This window comes from Pleurodeles waltl, chromosome 3_1, assembly GCF_031143425.1.
Source record: "Pleurodeles waltl isolate 20211129_DDA chromosome 3_1, aPleWal1.hap1.20221129, whole genome shotgun sequence".
Classification (NCBI taxonomy): Eukaryota; Metazoa; Chordata; class Amphibia; order Caudata; family Salamandridae; genus Pleurodeles; species Pleurodeles waltl.
This window is the reverse complement of record NC_090440.1, coordinates 787992216-788008748: the sequence shown is the minus strand read 5'-3', so window position 1 is coordinate 788008748 and position 16533 is coordinate 787992216. Positions and strand designations below refer to the sequence as shown.

General features: G+C 44.3%; 1 protein-coding gene across 4 annotated transcripts in view; it reads right to left on the bottom strand.

Annotated features, from left to right (window-relative positions):
- SBF2 (SET binding factor 2) overlaps positions 1–16533 on the bottom strand; it is a 1701375-nt gene that overhangs the window by 821972 nt on the left and 862870 nt on the right. For all 4 annotated transcript variants that reach the window (XM_069223624.1, XM_069223621.1, XM_069223622.1 and 1 more), the window contains exon 16: positions 8724–8873. In XM_069223624.1, coding sequence (XP_069079725.1) covers positions 8724–8873 — 150 coding nt within the window. The remainder of the gene's footprint in view (positions 1–8723; positions 8874–16533) is intronic.

The window sequence follows — 16533 nt, the reverse complement described above, 5'->3', positions numbered from 1 at the left end:
AACTGGCCTGTACGTTCCATTTTGGAAAGGGTATCCACTAAGAAGTCATCCTCTTCGCGTACATAAAGGTCAACCTTTTGGTACAATACATAGAGATCTGGTTACCTAAGGGGGATATATGCTGTTATCTTTCCATACATCCTTCCTTTCGCCTGAATACCCAGATGGGACATTTGGGTGATCTGGGTGGTAGGGACTGTGTGAAACTGCCGAAGACAGAGATGAACCCACATAGTGTAAAACCTGGCTGATGTGTAAAGAAGTGGAGAAGGAGGTTGAGGTGGAAGAGGAGGGGTGATAGGATGAGAAGGTAGAGGAGGAGTAGAAGTAATAAAGTGAATGGGGCTGGTCCCTATGACCTTGCGCTGCTTGTTTTTCAGACAGATTCTGGCGCTAAATCGAGCGCCTCCGCAAAAGTCAGCATTCTTTTACATGGCAAAGTCTCAGCCGGTTTTGCTGGTAACCTAGCTGTGATTTTGCCAGTTTGTGGGTGGATGTAGTGTCTCTTTCGGCTGGCATACAACTCTGCCTGCAATTGTTGCCAAACTGGATTTCCTGAATCTTCCAGACTTTCAGATCCACCAGTTTTCAGCTCCCTCAGCTTGTATACCGGGGAGGTCAGGATGTCCTTGGAATCTTCTGGAGTCAACTGTTTTAGCGCCAAGCTATCCTTCTGCCCTTGGCGCTTCTGTGCTGACACTGTTGTAGGGTCTGACTGTCTTGCCTCCAAGTGAGCTCTTGGGGCCGGCAGTGTCTTGAGGCTATTTCTGTCTTTAGCGCCCGTTTGGGCTTCGGCACCAGGGTGGCCAAGATCTTTGTCTTGGTTGATGGCTGAGAGCCCATGGGTGTTATTGGCTTTGTGTGTTTCCCTAGGGGATGAAGGATGCCTGAGCCATGTGGTGCCTCGAAGGGTTGGCTGGGCTTGGAGGGGCTGATGGCTTGACTCCCTTGGGGCTAGTGCTATTCCTCTCCTCAAGGTGCCTTGACAGGTTTAGCGTATTTTTCTAGCACACACATGACTTGTGTTGTCATCAGTGTGTGTGGTCTGGTAGCTTTGGGGACACAGTGTTGCTCTTTCTTCTCAGCGTCAAAGCGGGAAGAGAAGAAGGCCTCCGGGGATGGCTGATGTGGGAGAATGCTCAAGGGTCTGGCTTCCACAACATCGACCTCTGGGTTTCTTCCCCGAAGATGTCTGGGGCCACAGAGCAGCTGTACATTTTGCAATGAGCTCAGTACCTTTCTCGACAGTAGATGCTGTCTCCTTCGAGCTGAACTCAGGCAGGTCTCACATGTCATGTTGTTGTGTTCCTGGGACAAGCACAAATTACACACTTGGTGATAACCAGATCAGAGACATTTCGTGCAGCAGTGAAAACAATGTTGCAATGACGTGAGTTCCATCACTATTCGGGCATTCTTTGACAAGAAGGTGTCGAATTGACACTTGCCAGGCAAGAGACCCCGAATTGGGACCCAGGCCCAACAGCATGTTCTGTTCTAGTAGTAGTCTGCGGCGTGGAGATCTCAGTGACAAAACAGCAATTAATTATCATCTTAATCTGCAATTGGTGTTGAAAAGAAGACTGTGAAAGGCTGGAGAAAGCGTTGCGGGTCGCCTCAATCCTTGAGTTCCAAACAGAAGAAAAAGCATAATGTAACATGAAGTTGGTGCACATGCGTAAAGCCAACACCAGGAGGATGATTCATGATTCGAAAGATTTGACCAAAAAAAAAAGAAAAAAACTATTTCCAAATGTCCGAGCCCAATACTAAATGGCAGGAGTATGCATGAGCATCTACAGCAACATGTTACCAACACAATGATCCCATCTGAGTATCCTCGTGGATTCTCAGAGGGGAAACAGTCTGCTTCAACCTTTCTTCCACAAGTGCAGGTGAAGAGGGATTAGTTTCAATAATCTCTCTCTGCCCGGACATTACATCTCAGGCAGACAGAAATTCTACTCAATTGGATCATATAGTTTTCCTCCATGAGGGCCCAGGATTCGGTTTGAAACGAAAAACGGGGGATTTAACATAAAGTATACTTCCTAATCTTCATTAACTAAATACTTGCTACTGACGACTACATCACCTACTCGGTTGCCTATCAAATCAAATATTGCATTAGCATGAAATTAAAATAATTCTACAAGCATTTTTTGGCAGGGATGTGTTTGGCGAGATAAAGATGCTTAGCAGAGAAGATGTCACTGTAAACCACAAATTTTACTTGAGCTCGTCTAAGTCAGTTGTTTACGGCCACATTCCACGGAAATGTTATCAATGAAGATTAACTACAGGCCGCAAAATGCACCCTCTGAGAACTTGTAAACTCGCTTTGTCTTCAATGTCAGTTTGAGGGCCCGCTGGCTTGTATATCTGCGACCTTTTTTTCAAGTATTTGCTAACACATGCAGCAGCGGAGACCGCATTGTTCAACCGAAGGCCACAAGACGCGTTCCACATATTTTATTCATGTGCTGGATTGGGCTGGGGGGCCGTAGCTGCTGGGAATGTATTCATATTGTTTCCATTAAGACCCGTTGGTGCGTTAGGTATAAATAACTCCGAAGGATCACCTCTAACTCGCAAATCCCCAGAGTAGAAATGTAAAAACACGAGTTGATAAGTCTGGGTAAACCCAAATTAAAGTGTGTTTTCTTTATCCCTGTGACACTTGGTTTGGAAATGTAGAACTCGCTTAAAGATGGCTACTGGCTCAATAGGGACGTACATTTAACAAGTATTGACAAAGCCATTAAGTTTGGTTTGTATTTCGAGCCTTAAGGTGAAAACCACTATGGAAAACACTTTGGAAAATAAGGAACAAGACAATTATTGAAAGAAAAAGGATAGCAGCAATATTAGGGTGCTGAAACCTGCTTCATTCCTCTGCTCAGCCTGTGTATGCTCCGCAGGATAGTGTTTGTGGACTGGGTGTCAGGGCTGAGAAGGGAGGATGCTATTCCTGGCCAATCCACTCCTAAATGTAAAAGGTGTTCTTAAATAGAGAACTTTGTCATTCCACTCTTGGATGAGCTCTGGCTGCTTCTAGTAGAGAGATCTAACTTTTCCTGTTCATTTTTTTTTTTTTAGTTTTATAATGTACTATGAGTCACCTTTCGGATATGTCGATGTCAATGTCTTTCAGCAATGTTGTATAGCAGCGTCATAGTGCTTTTTACCAGACTCTCAGCCATGTTGAACAGCAGCCATGCTGCTATACAGCATGTATAAAAGACATTGATAAAGCCAATAGCTCTTGCGTATCTAATATCTACTGGGTTTGCCAATGCTCGTTATTTTCACATCCCCGCTCATCATGGTAAAGCCAAGTCAATGAAATTAGGCAACTGTCCACCACACAGCATCTCACTGTTCATAACTGATACAAGACTGCTTATAATGCACCTTTCATCCTAGATAGGTGCTAAAGAAGGGGAGATAGTCGCACATTTTGTTGCTACTTGCTTTGTGACCCTGCCACTACTCTTGTTAGAATGCAGTGCTAATGGAGAGCAGATAGAACATGACAAAGGGTATTCTATGACGTCAAAAAGTAACCTGCAAACAAGACAAGTGATGGACGGAATGCTGAACAATGTCAAACATTCACCCCCAGTACAGAGAACTGGGCCTAAATCCATAGTTTTTTTGCTACCCATGCCATTCCAGTTTGGACCCAGCCACATGCGAATAAGTCTTGATCCTGTTCCCCATGGGAACAGTCCAGCCCGAACTGCAGGGCCAGGTCCTCCCTGGAAGGGAAACAAGCATCCTGGGACAAGTTTCTGGGTATCAGCGCTCCTCAGCCAGGGTGACGAAGCTAGCCTGGCTGATGAAGGGTGATACCTTGAAACCGGTCCGAGGATGCCTGTTTCTGGTCCAGGTAGAACCTGGCCTGGCAGTTCGGGCTGGACTGTCCCCATGGGGAACAGGGTCAAGACTGATTTGCATATAGCTGGGTCCAAACTGGGGTGGCATGGTAAGCAAAATAATTGATGGATTAAACCCATATCTGTGACTGGGGGTGTCTTTTTTATTGGTTCCTCATTCCATCCATCATTTCTGTTTCTTTGCTTTTGTCAAAAAGTATCCTCCTCCTATAGAGAGGAAAACTGCTGGTGAGGTGACAATGTACAGGTTTAATAATAGCAAAGTAAAGGGAATCGCCTACTGGAGAGCACACTGGGAGACGCAGTGTAACTGCTTTTCTTATTTCACAATTAAAGGATCTGCCCCCCAAGTGGAGAAGAGACCAGTCCGTTTGGGTGGTGGGCGGATCCGTGATGGCAAGACACTAACAAAAGAGCAGAGGTGATTATTTTTCAAAGAGCGGCCTGCTTGTGCGTCCTACCCGTAAATGCTCTGCTGCAGTCGCGAGTCTGCTCCTGGCAAGCTTCTGGAAAATGTAGTTTCAGCTGGATACTGTGCAGGGTTTGCAGATATTCTAATCTGGGCTCTGCTGCACGACTACATTTCCAGAGCACAGCGGATTGGAATGGCAGAAAGCAATGACTATGGAGTTTGACGAAGAGGTGGTGTCTGAAGTGGGTGACAGCTCCATGGTTAATGCACTGACATGCTGCAGTGAAAATGGGCAACAAAGCAGGTACCCAATTGGAGCAGACCCGGGCTTCATGGTAAAGCAGTTGTAATGACCAGGTGTTGTGAGGATGGGATGTTTGGGAAGGAGGGTGTAGTCTGTAAAGCTGGTGTGCTAGGAAAGGAGAGGAGAGGAACTGGTCCTCGATCTGCGATGGGGACAGGGTGTAAGGCTTAGTCTGGAAAATTGGATCTGCACCAGTGGCATTGGCTAATGGGTGACAGAGTGGATACACAAGCACTCACATGGGGCACATGAACAGAAAGAAAAAAGTAGCTCCAAAATGGGAGCTGTGGATGGACACCAGTATTAGGTCCATGCTCCAGGGGAGGGCCAAACATAAGGAGTGTTCATGCTGCAGACATGCCTTTACAAACCAGAACAACGGAAATGAGAGCAAAGCTAAAGCAAACTAATGATGAAGCTATAGGCGGACTGTGAGCCCACTTTGTGTAAACAAAATGTCTTGAGGAGCCAGCGCATGCACTGTCTGGCCAAAACCTAAAAACAGAAAGTCGTAGTACAGTGGTGATGGATGGACACTGCTGTGTGCCCCTGTAGGAGGGCCTCATCCCAAAGGCAAAGTCATTTTCAAATCAGCCCGTTATGGGAGATACCAACTGAATCCTGTATCTAATTTTGTTTCATCCAAAGAGTAGACAAAGTGTCCGTGTTAGAAAAAGGCCCTATTTAGGGGAAATTCGTAGAAATCAGTGTGGAAATACTGATTACCCCACTTATCCCCCGATTATTAATGAAGAACTTATAATGGCCCAGTAGTCCCACGTACCGGAAGTTAAAATACCCAAAGGTATTGGTATTGCCAGAAACAGCTATTGCAATGCAAGGCTCACACATCATATGTAATCAGGTCCTAACAGGTAAATTCAAGAAAAGACAAAGAGGATTACAGTAATTCTGAATGCCCCAACCAGTTATTGTTTAAGATATGTCTAGCAGGCATACGGTCGCAAAGGTGCGTGTGCCTGGTGTACAAAGCAACCTCTTACTCTCTCCTTGCTAATAAGACATCTGGGATGTTTCTGCCTGAGGAGGGTCTAACATAAAATTTTCCCTGCAAGAGGAGACACTATGTATTTACATGTGGGTTTGTACAGTTTATAAAGCATATGTGCCTGTGAGTTCATGGCATGAAAACTTCAGGTCACATAGAAAGTCTAAAGCAGAATTCTTCAGAGCAGATGGAGTTTAGGGGCTTTCTTAAACTTGTGGTGAGTGGAGTTTAAATCTTTTGATGTTAACACGGAGAAAGCATGACCACCAGATCAAGAGTATCTTATATTAGGAACTTGTTGAGAGCAATTTTGATGTAGAGTGAAGGGACAAATTGAGAGTCAATTTAACACCCAAAAAAGTTGTCCTCTTTTGAAACAAACGCTGCCAAAATTGATAGACCTGGTGTAAAGTGCAAACACAAGCAGCAATAGCATGTTAGATTAAGACACATAGGAAGGAGCCAGCAGGAGTGGATATAGAGGGCTGTAGTTTTAAAGCAGTCACTCATGGAGTACAGTGCAAGCTCTCAAATGAAGATGGGTGGATAGATACACCCAAATAGCCAACAGTAATAGGTAAGAGATGAGCCAAGACATGATTTACAATGTCTCATGCCAATGGCTGAAAGAGGTTGGTCAAAAACCCACGCTATGTATACTGTAAGCCAAAGTCTGATCGACATATGCACTGTCAAAACCAAGACATAAAAGAGTACTGAGCGAAAAAACAATCTTCAATAGAAATGTGCAGAGAAATGGGTAAGGAGCGGAGCTTCCTGAAAACCCCCATCTTTCAGCCGAGTTTTGTATTCCCTGGAGTTTACAAATGATACGTTATTGAATGCTCAGATCTAGTACACTGCCAGACCTTAATCTGATAGAGGTGAACGTATTTGAGAGAAGAATATGTAGGTCAGAAAGGCAAGAATATTCCACAAAAGATGTAGGTGGTAAAAAAAAAAAAAAACTGCTGATTTGGAGGAGACAAAGCTATATCAAATAGTTTTCATCACATTTTTAACAAACTCTACGAAATGTGGGCAGATGTGCCTCGTAAGGTCATCAGCTACACAGCTGAATCCCGAAGGGCTCCAACAATTAATCAGACTCCACCAGCAGAACCTTAATGTTATCGGTGTTTAAATAAAAGAACTTGCATCAGTTTCAGTGATAGATGGCACTAAACAATCTCCAAGGTTTGAGGTGAGTCAGAGATATTCTTGTCAGGGTGCAGAATTATTTGAATGTCATCACCATTAAGCAGAAAAGGTGAAACCAAAATGATCAAAAGAGCAAGGGGCTGATTTTAAGTAAGACAGGAGAGACGGAGGATCCCTTTCAAACGCCACAAGTGATCGGACAATACTTGGAACACTAGGTACAGACGAGCAAATCCTTGTTTTCAATTTCCCAGAGGAGAAGGACACCATTAGAGATCAGCCGTGATATGCCTATCGAGGCTAGCTGGTTGATTGTTGTCATACGATCTACAATATCAAACATCATGGAATGATCCAAACACAATTAGAACACAGGCACTTTCTAAGTTCTGAATTATCCAAAGATTATCAGAACCAACCACAAAAATGGACAGGGAATCAGGATGTTATGTTTACTAAAAAACCTCTCAATGCAGAAGATCTTCTAAACTACCACTACATATGCTTGTTACACCTCTATACATTACCTTGTTTGAGTGAAATATAATTGCCGACATCTTGACAAAAGTGTGTATACCCAAAGGTAGATCTTTGTACTTCAATCAACCAGTCAACTTTTGCAATTGTTGCTCATCCTGGGTGGACTATACAGATCACCTGCCAGGACAGCCTGATTTCGATGCACAATTGTGAGGTGCTTTTCTGTCACTCCTGGGTGGACTCTTCAGATCATCTGTCGTTGCTGCCTGCATGCACTGCATGCCTGTGGGTTGACCTCTTTTTATTCTTGGTAGACTCCTAATTGTATGTAGTGTGGGTGCTTATAAGGCAGTGCATTTCTGTGGCTTGTTCTTCTATAGTGCAAATGAAAATAAGAACTAGAAGGTCAGACCATCTCAGATAGTAGGGAAGTTCACATGCGTAGCTGTCTCACACTAATTTCTTCCACTTCACACATTAACAGCCCTATACAGTTATAGATACACAGAAAGGACTGCACTCCGCAACTCAACACACATGACACCAAAACACTTCCCACACAGACCCTGCTTAGAACGTTTCAACCAGACACAACTATGAATTAACAAAGTACAAGTATTCATCCCCTGCTCATTTTCTCTCCACCACCCATTTAGGTGGGCTGAAGCCTGCATGACATCAATCTGCTCAATTCTGATAGACATACAAATTCTTTCCACTTAACCGTCCCGTAGTTCAATTTAACACTTTTCCAAACAAGCATAGACTAGCACTAAAAGTCTGCCAATGCCTTGTTAGGGGTATAAAGCAATTTATTAATGCAGTTAGAATAAAAGTGTTGTCCGTTCAAATGTTTTGTGTGTCACTTTGCATGGAATGGAACTTATGCCAGTTGCAATGCGAGGATGAGTAGGGTACATACCCCTGATAGTGTGACGTTCAATTTCTCCATGTAACCTATCTCCCTGATTAAAGAAGCATCCTTTTCTATCCACGTGTGCTGAATAGTGCTTATAATACTCCAACACTTATTACTACACAGGGATAAAAAGCGGCTACAGCAAGGAATGGTTTTGCCTATGGCCAGCCCATGGATATATTAATATAGAGAGGTCAATAAATGATTACTAATAATTTAAATTAAAGAGAACACTGGATGACCACTTTGTCTGGTAAAGTAGTTTGTGAAATAGTATACAGCTTTATAATAATAAGTGTCGGAAGGAAACAGGCTGCCAACACAAGCAGGAAGGAATGGAGATTTAATATTTCCATCAATTTCAATGCAAATACTGTATACATGTGTTTGGCAAAAGCAATGTGGTCTCTGGCAGCATATAGATTTCAGGATGTGCAAATGATGGAAACGTCACAAACTGGATGCACAGAAAGTAAGCCGAGCAGCCTAGGGTGCGCCCCTTTAAGAAGCTGATGGGAGTAGGGGTGCGAGGGCAGTACCTGTAAAGTGCAGTTCATCATCCGCACGATGTAGTCAAACTGGCGGTGGTCTAGAATCGCTCGGTTCTGCTGCACGTGCAGCCTCAGCTCTTGCGTCAGGCACTGCCGCGCTGCTTTTCCTTTTAGGGCTCGCAGGGCAGCCGGAAGAGTCTGGAGACAGGAAAACCAAGTCATGCAATTAATCACAGGCAACGGACATTTTTTATAAAGTATTTGCTTGTGTTTATTCCTCGGAGTAAACAAAGGATTTACATTTCTGTTCCAGGATCAAACCAAGACTTATTATTCAGTCCTGCAAGAGTGATGTTACGCAGCAGGGGCCCTTCGCTCTGCTATGCATAACTATTGGGCCAGAAAAAGTGTCGATTCTTAGGCTTGTCGTCCTTCTACATTCACGGGTTAGACAGGCGTCTTGACAATCAAGTAACGTCTACAACACGTCAAACAAAATTACTAATTTGGACATCCATGCTAACACAAATCTGATGACACGGCCCGATGAAATTACCCTGACATTAGTAATACTGCACAGGCAAGCTATTTCATGCTACGACAATGCACCCTTCACCTGTTGCAGGTACTTAACAACCTAGTCAGATATTTCACATGTTATTGCATCACTGCTGAGTTATAACTGAATTATAACTATTGTAATGCATAATAAACCAACGCATTCTATTTTAATTCTACCATAACAAAATATCTGTTAAAATAGATAAAAATATGTCCACGGTAAGACCATGCCCACTTGATATTATGTAGCATGACTTCACGCTTTGTTTAGCAAGAGAATCTGTGCTCAAACACTACAAAAAAAGTGCCGTCTCCAAAATTGGGCAGGTGGATCCTACTTTCCTCAATTTGCGATCAGCATCTGCAGCCCCAACCTGGGCTGGAAGCCCCACCACTGCTGACAGCTGTCAGCTAATGACCTACAATGCACGCTGTCCACTGACAGTGCAAAACAACCCTTCATTTATTTCCACTATTGTTTGCAGGATACGTGTACACTAAACGGTAAAAAGAATGTATTTGTGGTCCTTCTTCTGTTCTCATTAGCTTTGAGAAAATAAAAGAGGGACTAATGATCTGCCATCTCCTGCTGCTCTGTACCAGGCATGGCGGAGTTCGCAGAGTTCTGTTTCGTGGAACTCCACAAAGTGCAGAAAAAGCTCTGCCGTGCTACGCAGAGTTCTGCAAGCAGCAGAGTTTTGATAAGTCTTGCTGTTCGCACTGATTTTCAGCGAGGGAGTTTCTCCCACGTAGTAAAATCAGCACAAACGGTATCATGCGGACTGCCAGAGGGCGCTAACTTCTTTCTGCTGCTCGAGTAGATTTTCTACTCGAGTGGTAGCTTCCTCAACGCGGCGGTAGCTTCCTCAACGCGGCAGCATCTTTCTCACTGTGAGCGTTCGTAGCCTACCGAGACTGCCCACATTAAAAAATCTCACTCACACTTGCAGACTTAGCGATTGTCTCGCTCGCACTCACCAACTTAACATTGGCAAGCGCAAGCAAGAGAAAAACCTGTGCATCACTTCAGAGTATTTTTCAGTTCCAACCGGGGGAGGAAAAACTCTGCCGGCGGAACGGAATTCTTCATTCACCCCTATTCTGCACATCAAAACAGTGACAATACAGAATTGTACGAAAGTGACATGGTCCCCTGAAATAAGTTCCAGTGGTGCACCCTGAGAATCATCATCACAAATTAAGTACTGAAGGGAATCAGGCACCTGTAGTGATATAGCTGCTGTTGCACAAACAAATGCAGTCAACAGCAGACAGTTTATGTACGGCTACAAAAAAGCTCTGTTAAACTATTCCTTCTCAGTACTAATTTAAAATTCAAAGAACCGACTTAGTACTAGCTGAGTAGCACTGCAGATGCTGTGTCCATGCAGCAACTGGTATGCAATCAAGCCTAATATTTGCATTATGCTGAAGGTACCAACACAGAACGAAACAAGCATTTACAATACATTAGGTCCTGCATTTTCTTGAGTTAGAGCTATTGGCATTGTAAATTCATAACTGGACTTTTCTTTCTGCATAAATTGGCCAACCCTGCCTTATACATTTAGTATTTTCCTGCCACATTATTCCAGAGGCATTAAGCGCTTCCATTTACCTTCTTCCTCTATCTTAAAACATATACAACTATCATATAAACCGTTATCAGAAATAAACTTTTAGCATTAGAATGTAATGCTCAAAACACCATAACAAAAATATAATTTGGGATGGATTGGAGGATGAAAGGAAAGAGGGAGTCAGGAGTAAAGATGGTGAAGACAAGTGGCGCAGTATCAGTGCCATGGGCCCTGGAGTAAGAAAGGAAAATGGTTGACTACAATTTTGGTACGAAAATACAGCAGTAATTAGAGCTGAGTGAGGTCCATAGGTCTCTGGGCCCCGGTGCCACAGGCACCTGTTGCTCCATTGACAAAAAGGCCTTAGGAGAGAAAGTGGATGGGGCAGAAAAAGAGAAGTGAAAGGAATACAACAGACAAAAGGAAGAAAGAGAAGGGGTCACAAAGAAATAAAAAAGGGAAAGAAAGAACGAGACAATGAAAGCACAACTAAAAGAAGAAACAGAGCAAACGTGTGAGAAAAAAAAGGGAAGGAAGGTAGCGAATGAAAGATAAAGATGAAAAACTAATGAAAGAAGTGTGAAAAGAAAGAGAAAAATGAGCATTAGAGGAAAAAAGAGAGATGGTAAGAGAAACAAGCAGCGAAAGAACCAGGGCATATATGTACTGACACATTTCCCAAAGACACAAAATGGGAAAACCACTTTGACACTTCGGGCCCCAACAAGTAACCTGTGGCTTCCACATACAGATGGGAAAAAGAGGGATTTATTGTAAAACTTGAATTGACAGACAGAGATAAGAAAAACACCAGAAAAAGGAAGGAAGAACAATCTAAAAAATTTTTTTACAAAAATTAGAGGACGCATATTGAGTCAAAGGAAACAGCAAATAAAAAAGACAAAGAAAGAATGAAGGGAAGAGAAACAAGCATTTGCAATGTAATAGGTCTCGCATTTGCTTGAGTTAGAGCTATTGGTATTGTAAATTAACAACTGGACTTTTCTTGCCACATAACTGCTGCGCATGAATACCTCTCGTAGACACCTTCAACAAATGACCTTCTGAAACGCAGTTACAAGCAGATTGTATTTAATTTAAAAGCACACAATTCATGCCATGCATGGATGTGACTGCAAGCAGTGTATTATTATGCACTGGTACTTTTCCCATCATGCTCTGCAACCAGTTATGTACAACACCAATAGGATCGAATCAATAAAAACAGCTGAGGAATACTATTTTCTTTGTTTTCATAAATCACGTTTTGCTTCTCGAAACAGGACCAAACAAAGCCTTGGGTGTGATGTTTGAAAGGTGCACGAACAGCTTATATAAGCTGAAGCACTTCAGTAGTTAAAATGTTACCACTTTCACTGTTGTAATAGAGAAAGTTCATGCATCTGCCACGGACATCAATGTGGAGATTTATTAACAAATTTAATACACTACTGAGTCTCACTCCTGCCGAGATTGAGATGTGTAGCTGGAGCAAAGTAAAGCTACAGCCAGTCAGATTTGTTTCCTGTACACTCCAGTACCTGGCACTCAATAGATATTCATGTACATTCTCGTATTTAGTGAAGAAAATAACTGAATGTCGACAGTGTCGATAGAATAATAGCCATTTCCTGGCTGACTTGAAGGTCTCGGAAAATAAGATTGCGGCTGCCTTTATTTTTCTTGTATCTACAGGGTTTCATGCAGTGGTATGCAGCAGTATGGACGCCTTCTGCAGTCGCAATGAGCTGCGGGAGAAACATTTCCTTTTCTTCCGCCTTCACTGCAAGGAAGAAGCGAGCTGCCAAACTTTTGCCCCGGCATGAAAGCACTGCCAAGCCATTTTATTATTCCATGCATGCTCATATTATAAATATTCAAATTAATATTCAAGGAAAGGGAAGGGTCCACGCAACACCATTATCTATCCTCTTGCATTTGCGCTTGTGTGATTCCGGGCGCATTCCCAAACAAATTTAACACATAAATATTCATACAAGAACACTAAAGTCACCCAACCCTCCACCAACAAACCTCTCCAGCAAGCATTAAGCAGGGGAGGGGATGTTGTAAAAATCTGCGAGGATCTGCAATTCACACGCCGAACACAAAAGATAAACAAGCAACGGCGAAGGAAAAGAGACGACCTCGTCATGAGGTCAATGACGTCATCGCACATGACATGCAGCGGCCATTTTAAATTGGGGGAATATACATGAAATATTGTGCAGTAGCGATTTTCTCTACGCCTCGGCAGCGCGTAAGAAAATCAATATAAACATAGTCGTGGTCATGATTGGCTTTGCACCGTGGCAGCAGGGGGTGGAAACAGACACCCTCATAAAAAAGCCTCCAACATTTGGACTCGGTCTTTGCACAGCTCATGTAACCAGAGAAGAACATGATTTAGAGCCCTGTTAACGGAAACAGACTGGAGCCACTGAAAACATCCAGTGCTCTGGTCAAATGCTATTAGCCTTTGAAAAAAGTAGGCCTAAAGCACATGTTACATTGGCACTAGTGGAAGGGTACAAGTACTGGGGGCATGCTCCAGGGGAGTGTACCACTGTGGAAATGGTGGGACAAAGAGCAAAGATTGACCACTAGCAAGCAAGGATGTTTTAAGGACACTGAAACAAACCAGTGAAAATGCAGAGAGCCCACAAAGAAGTATAGAAGTATATACTAAAGTATATACAAGAGGTCTTGAATGCTCGACCTAAAAATAGTGAAAGAATGAACGTCTGAAATAGAGGGGAACGAAAAAAGGAAAGAAATAACCAACTTTTTCCGAGTTTGGCAGAGGAGGTAGCAATAGGAAGAGGGAAATAAAAAAAAAAGGGGAGGAATAGAAATAAACAGCTGAGAGAAAGAGCGAAACAGCGGAGAGAAAGAGCGAAACAGCGGAGAGAAAGAGCGAAACAGCGGAGAGAAAGAGCGAAACAGCGGAGAGAAAGAGCGAAACAGCGGAGAGAAAGAGCGAAACAGCTGAGAGAAAGAGTGAAACAGCTGAGAGAAAGAGCGAAACAGCTGAGAGAAACAGCGAAACAGCTGAGAGAAAGAGCGAAACAGTTGAGAGAAAGAGCGAAACAGTTGAGAGAAAGAGCGAAACAGCTGAGAGAAAGAGCAAAACAGTTAACGTGTGGATTTTAAAAGCTGGAAAGAGAAAAGTGGGGGAGAAAGAAAACATTGAGAGTAAACCAAGTAAAGGAAAGAACAGAGTGAGATGGATGAAACAGACCCTCCCAAATAAAGATGGCAGCTAAGAATAGATTTAATTGGCTCCCCCACATCCTCAAACAGAAGTCACAATGTTGAACAGCAGGGGGCACTGCAAAACAGCAGGAGGTGCATTAGCAGAATTTTTGAACTCCAATAAAAGCAATATTGGGCGCTTCATATCAGGATTGGGGGTATAGGCAGAGCTGTGTCCCGGCCCAGTACTGGAATAACAGAAAGGCAACAGCTGAGGAATGAGAAACTGAGCGCCCTGTAATTCCTGGTATTGGAATAATAGTGCAGGGTAGGGTTGGGGTGCACTGACAGAGTTGAATGTGGGCTGCAGTATTGATCTAATAATGGGAACACAAGGTCAGAAGTGAGGTAGGTTAATGGAGCTATGTGTGGAACCTAGTATTGGCGTGCCAGTTTTGCCAAGTGTTAGCCTGGAGGTGCCCTGGTGAAGCTGCAAGTGGGGCCAAGTATGGGAGTAGCATTGCCTCTGAACCACAGAAGCGAGGACTCCAGAAGGGTGTGCATGGGAGCCTTAGTACTGAGAAGAAATGTGCACTCAATGTTAGAATTAATGGATTCTGGCGAAGCTGTGGTGGTTCCCATCAACAATGGTGTTGGATGTTAAACTTGAGGTGCTCTGGCTGAGCTGTTTTTTGCTCTTTTGGGTCCAGTATTGGCTTGGAATTCGGACTGAATATTAGAACTGAGCTGTTGTAATTGAACTATATGTGAGCAGGGTCCCAGTATATGAAAGGAAGTGACCTTGTGTGGGGTAGAACTGATGTGCACTGATGGAATTGAACCCGAAGTCCTAGTACTGGAACAGCAGAGTGTATTGACTGTAAGAACTGAGGTGCTCTGGCAGACAGCGTGTGTGGGGTTCTGGCACTGCCACGGTTGAGGGGCTTGGAGTGTGTGAACTGAGGTGCACTGATGGTACTGCACCCGAGGTTCCAGTACTGGAGCAGCAGTGTGTACTGACTGTAAGAACTGAGGTGCTCTGGCAGACAGTGTTGTGTGGTGTTCTGGGTTCTGGTGGGGATGGTCGAGGGGCTTAAAGTATGAAAACTGAGGTGCACTGATGGAGTTGGCCCTACGCCTCAGGACTGGAACAGGAGTGTGTACTGACTGTAAGAACTGAGGTGCTCTGGCAGACAGCGTGTGTGGGGTTCTAGCATGGCTGAGGGGCTTGGAATGTGTGAACTGTGGTGCACTGACGGAGCTGCGCCCGAGGTCCCAGTACTGGAACAGCAGCGTGTACTGACTGCAAGAACTGAGGTGCTCTGGCAGACAGTGGGGTTCTGGCACTGGCACAGCTGAGAGCTTGGAGTGTGTGAACTGAGGGGCACTGATGGAGCTGCGAGTGGGATTCCAGTATGGAGCAGAACTGGGCACTGTCTCTAAGGACTGCGGAACCCTGGTAGAGCTGTGTGAGGGTTCCCAGTACTGGGACAGCAGTGGGCACTGAGTGCTTGGAAGGAGGTGCTTTGGCTGAGCTGCATGTGGGTAGCAGACCTGAAAGAACAGGGACGCCATACAAAGGTTTCCCAGGTGACATCAAGTTACATCTGGAGGCGGGGCCTCTGAATGGGGGAACGTTCCTATATGCTTGTTGGGACAAAAGTGGAGGTAGCAGGTTAATTTACAATGCCACTGAATTGCTTAATTAGGAAAGGTCAGGCACATCTCACTAACAAAGCAGGAAATATCAATCAGTCACAGTTTATTCCAAAGTTAATGAACAGTTTTGTGCTGTGCAGATAACGCTGCTAATTATGTTTCATACCTTGATGTAAGAAGCCCTAGGTAGCAATTACATGCCATTCTTCCTTGCTCTCAGCACCAGGGACCACAGGCTGGCAGACCAAATGTGACCAAGATAACAGACTGATTGTTAGCCTTGATTACAACTAAGCTCAGAAACTGAGGTGCATTGGCAGACAGCATGTGTGGGGTTCCTGGCACTGGCAAGGCGGACGGCTTGGAGTGTGTGAACTGCGGTGCATTGATGGAGCTGCGCCAAAGGTCCCAGTACTGGAGCAGCAAAGTGTTCTGACTATGAGAACTGAGGTGCTCTGGCAGACAGCATGTGTGGGGTTCCTGGCACTGGCAAGGCTGAGGGCTTAGAGTTGTAAACTGCGGTGCACTGACGGAGCTGCGCCTTAAGTCCCAGCACTGGAGCAGCAGAGTGTACTGACCGCGAAAAGTGAGGTGCTCTGGCAGACAGCATGTGTGGGGTTACTGGCACTGGCACGGCTGAGGGTTTGGAGTGTGTGAACTGCGGTGTAATGATGTAGCTGCGCCCAAGGTCCCAGTACTGGAGCAGCAGAGTGTACTGACTGCAAAAACTGAGGTGCTCTGATAGCCAGCTTTTGTGGGGTTCCTGGCACGGGCAAGGCTGAGGGCTTGGAGTGTGTCAACTGTAGTGCACTGATGGAGCTGCAGTACTGAAGCAGAAGAGTGTACTGACTGCAAGAACTGAG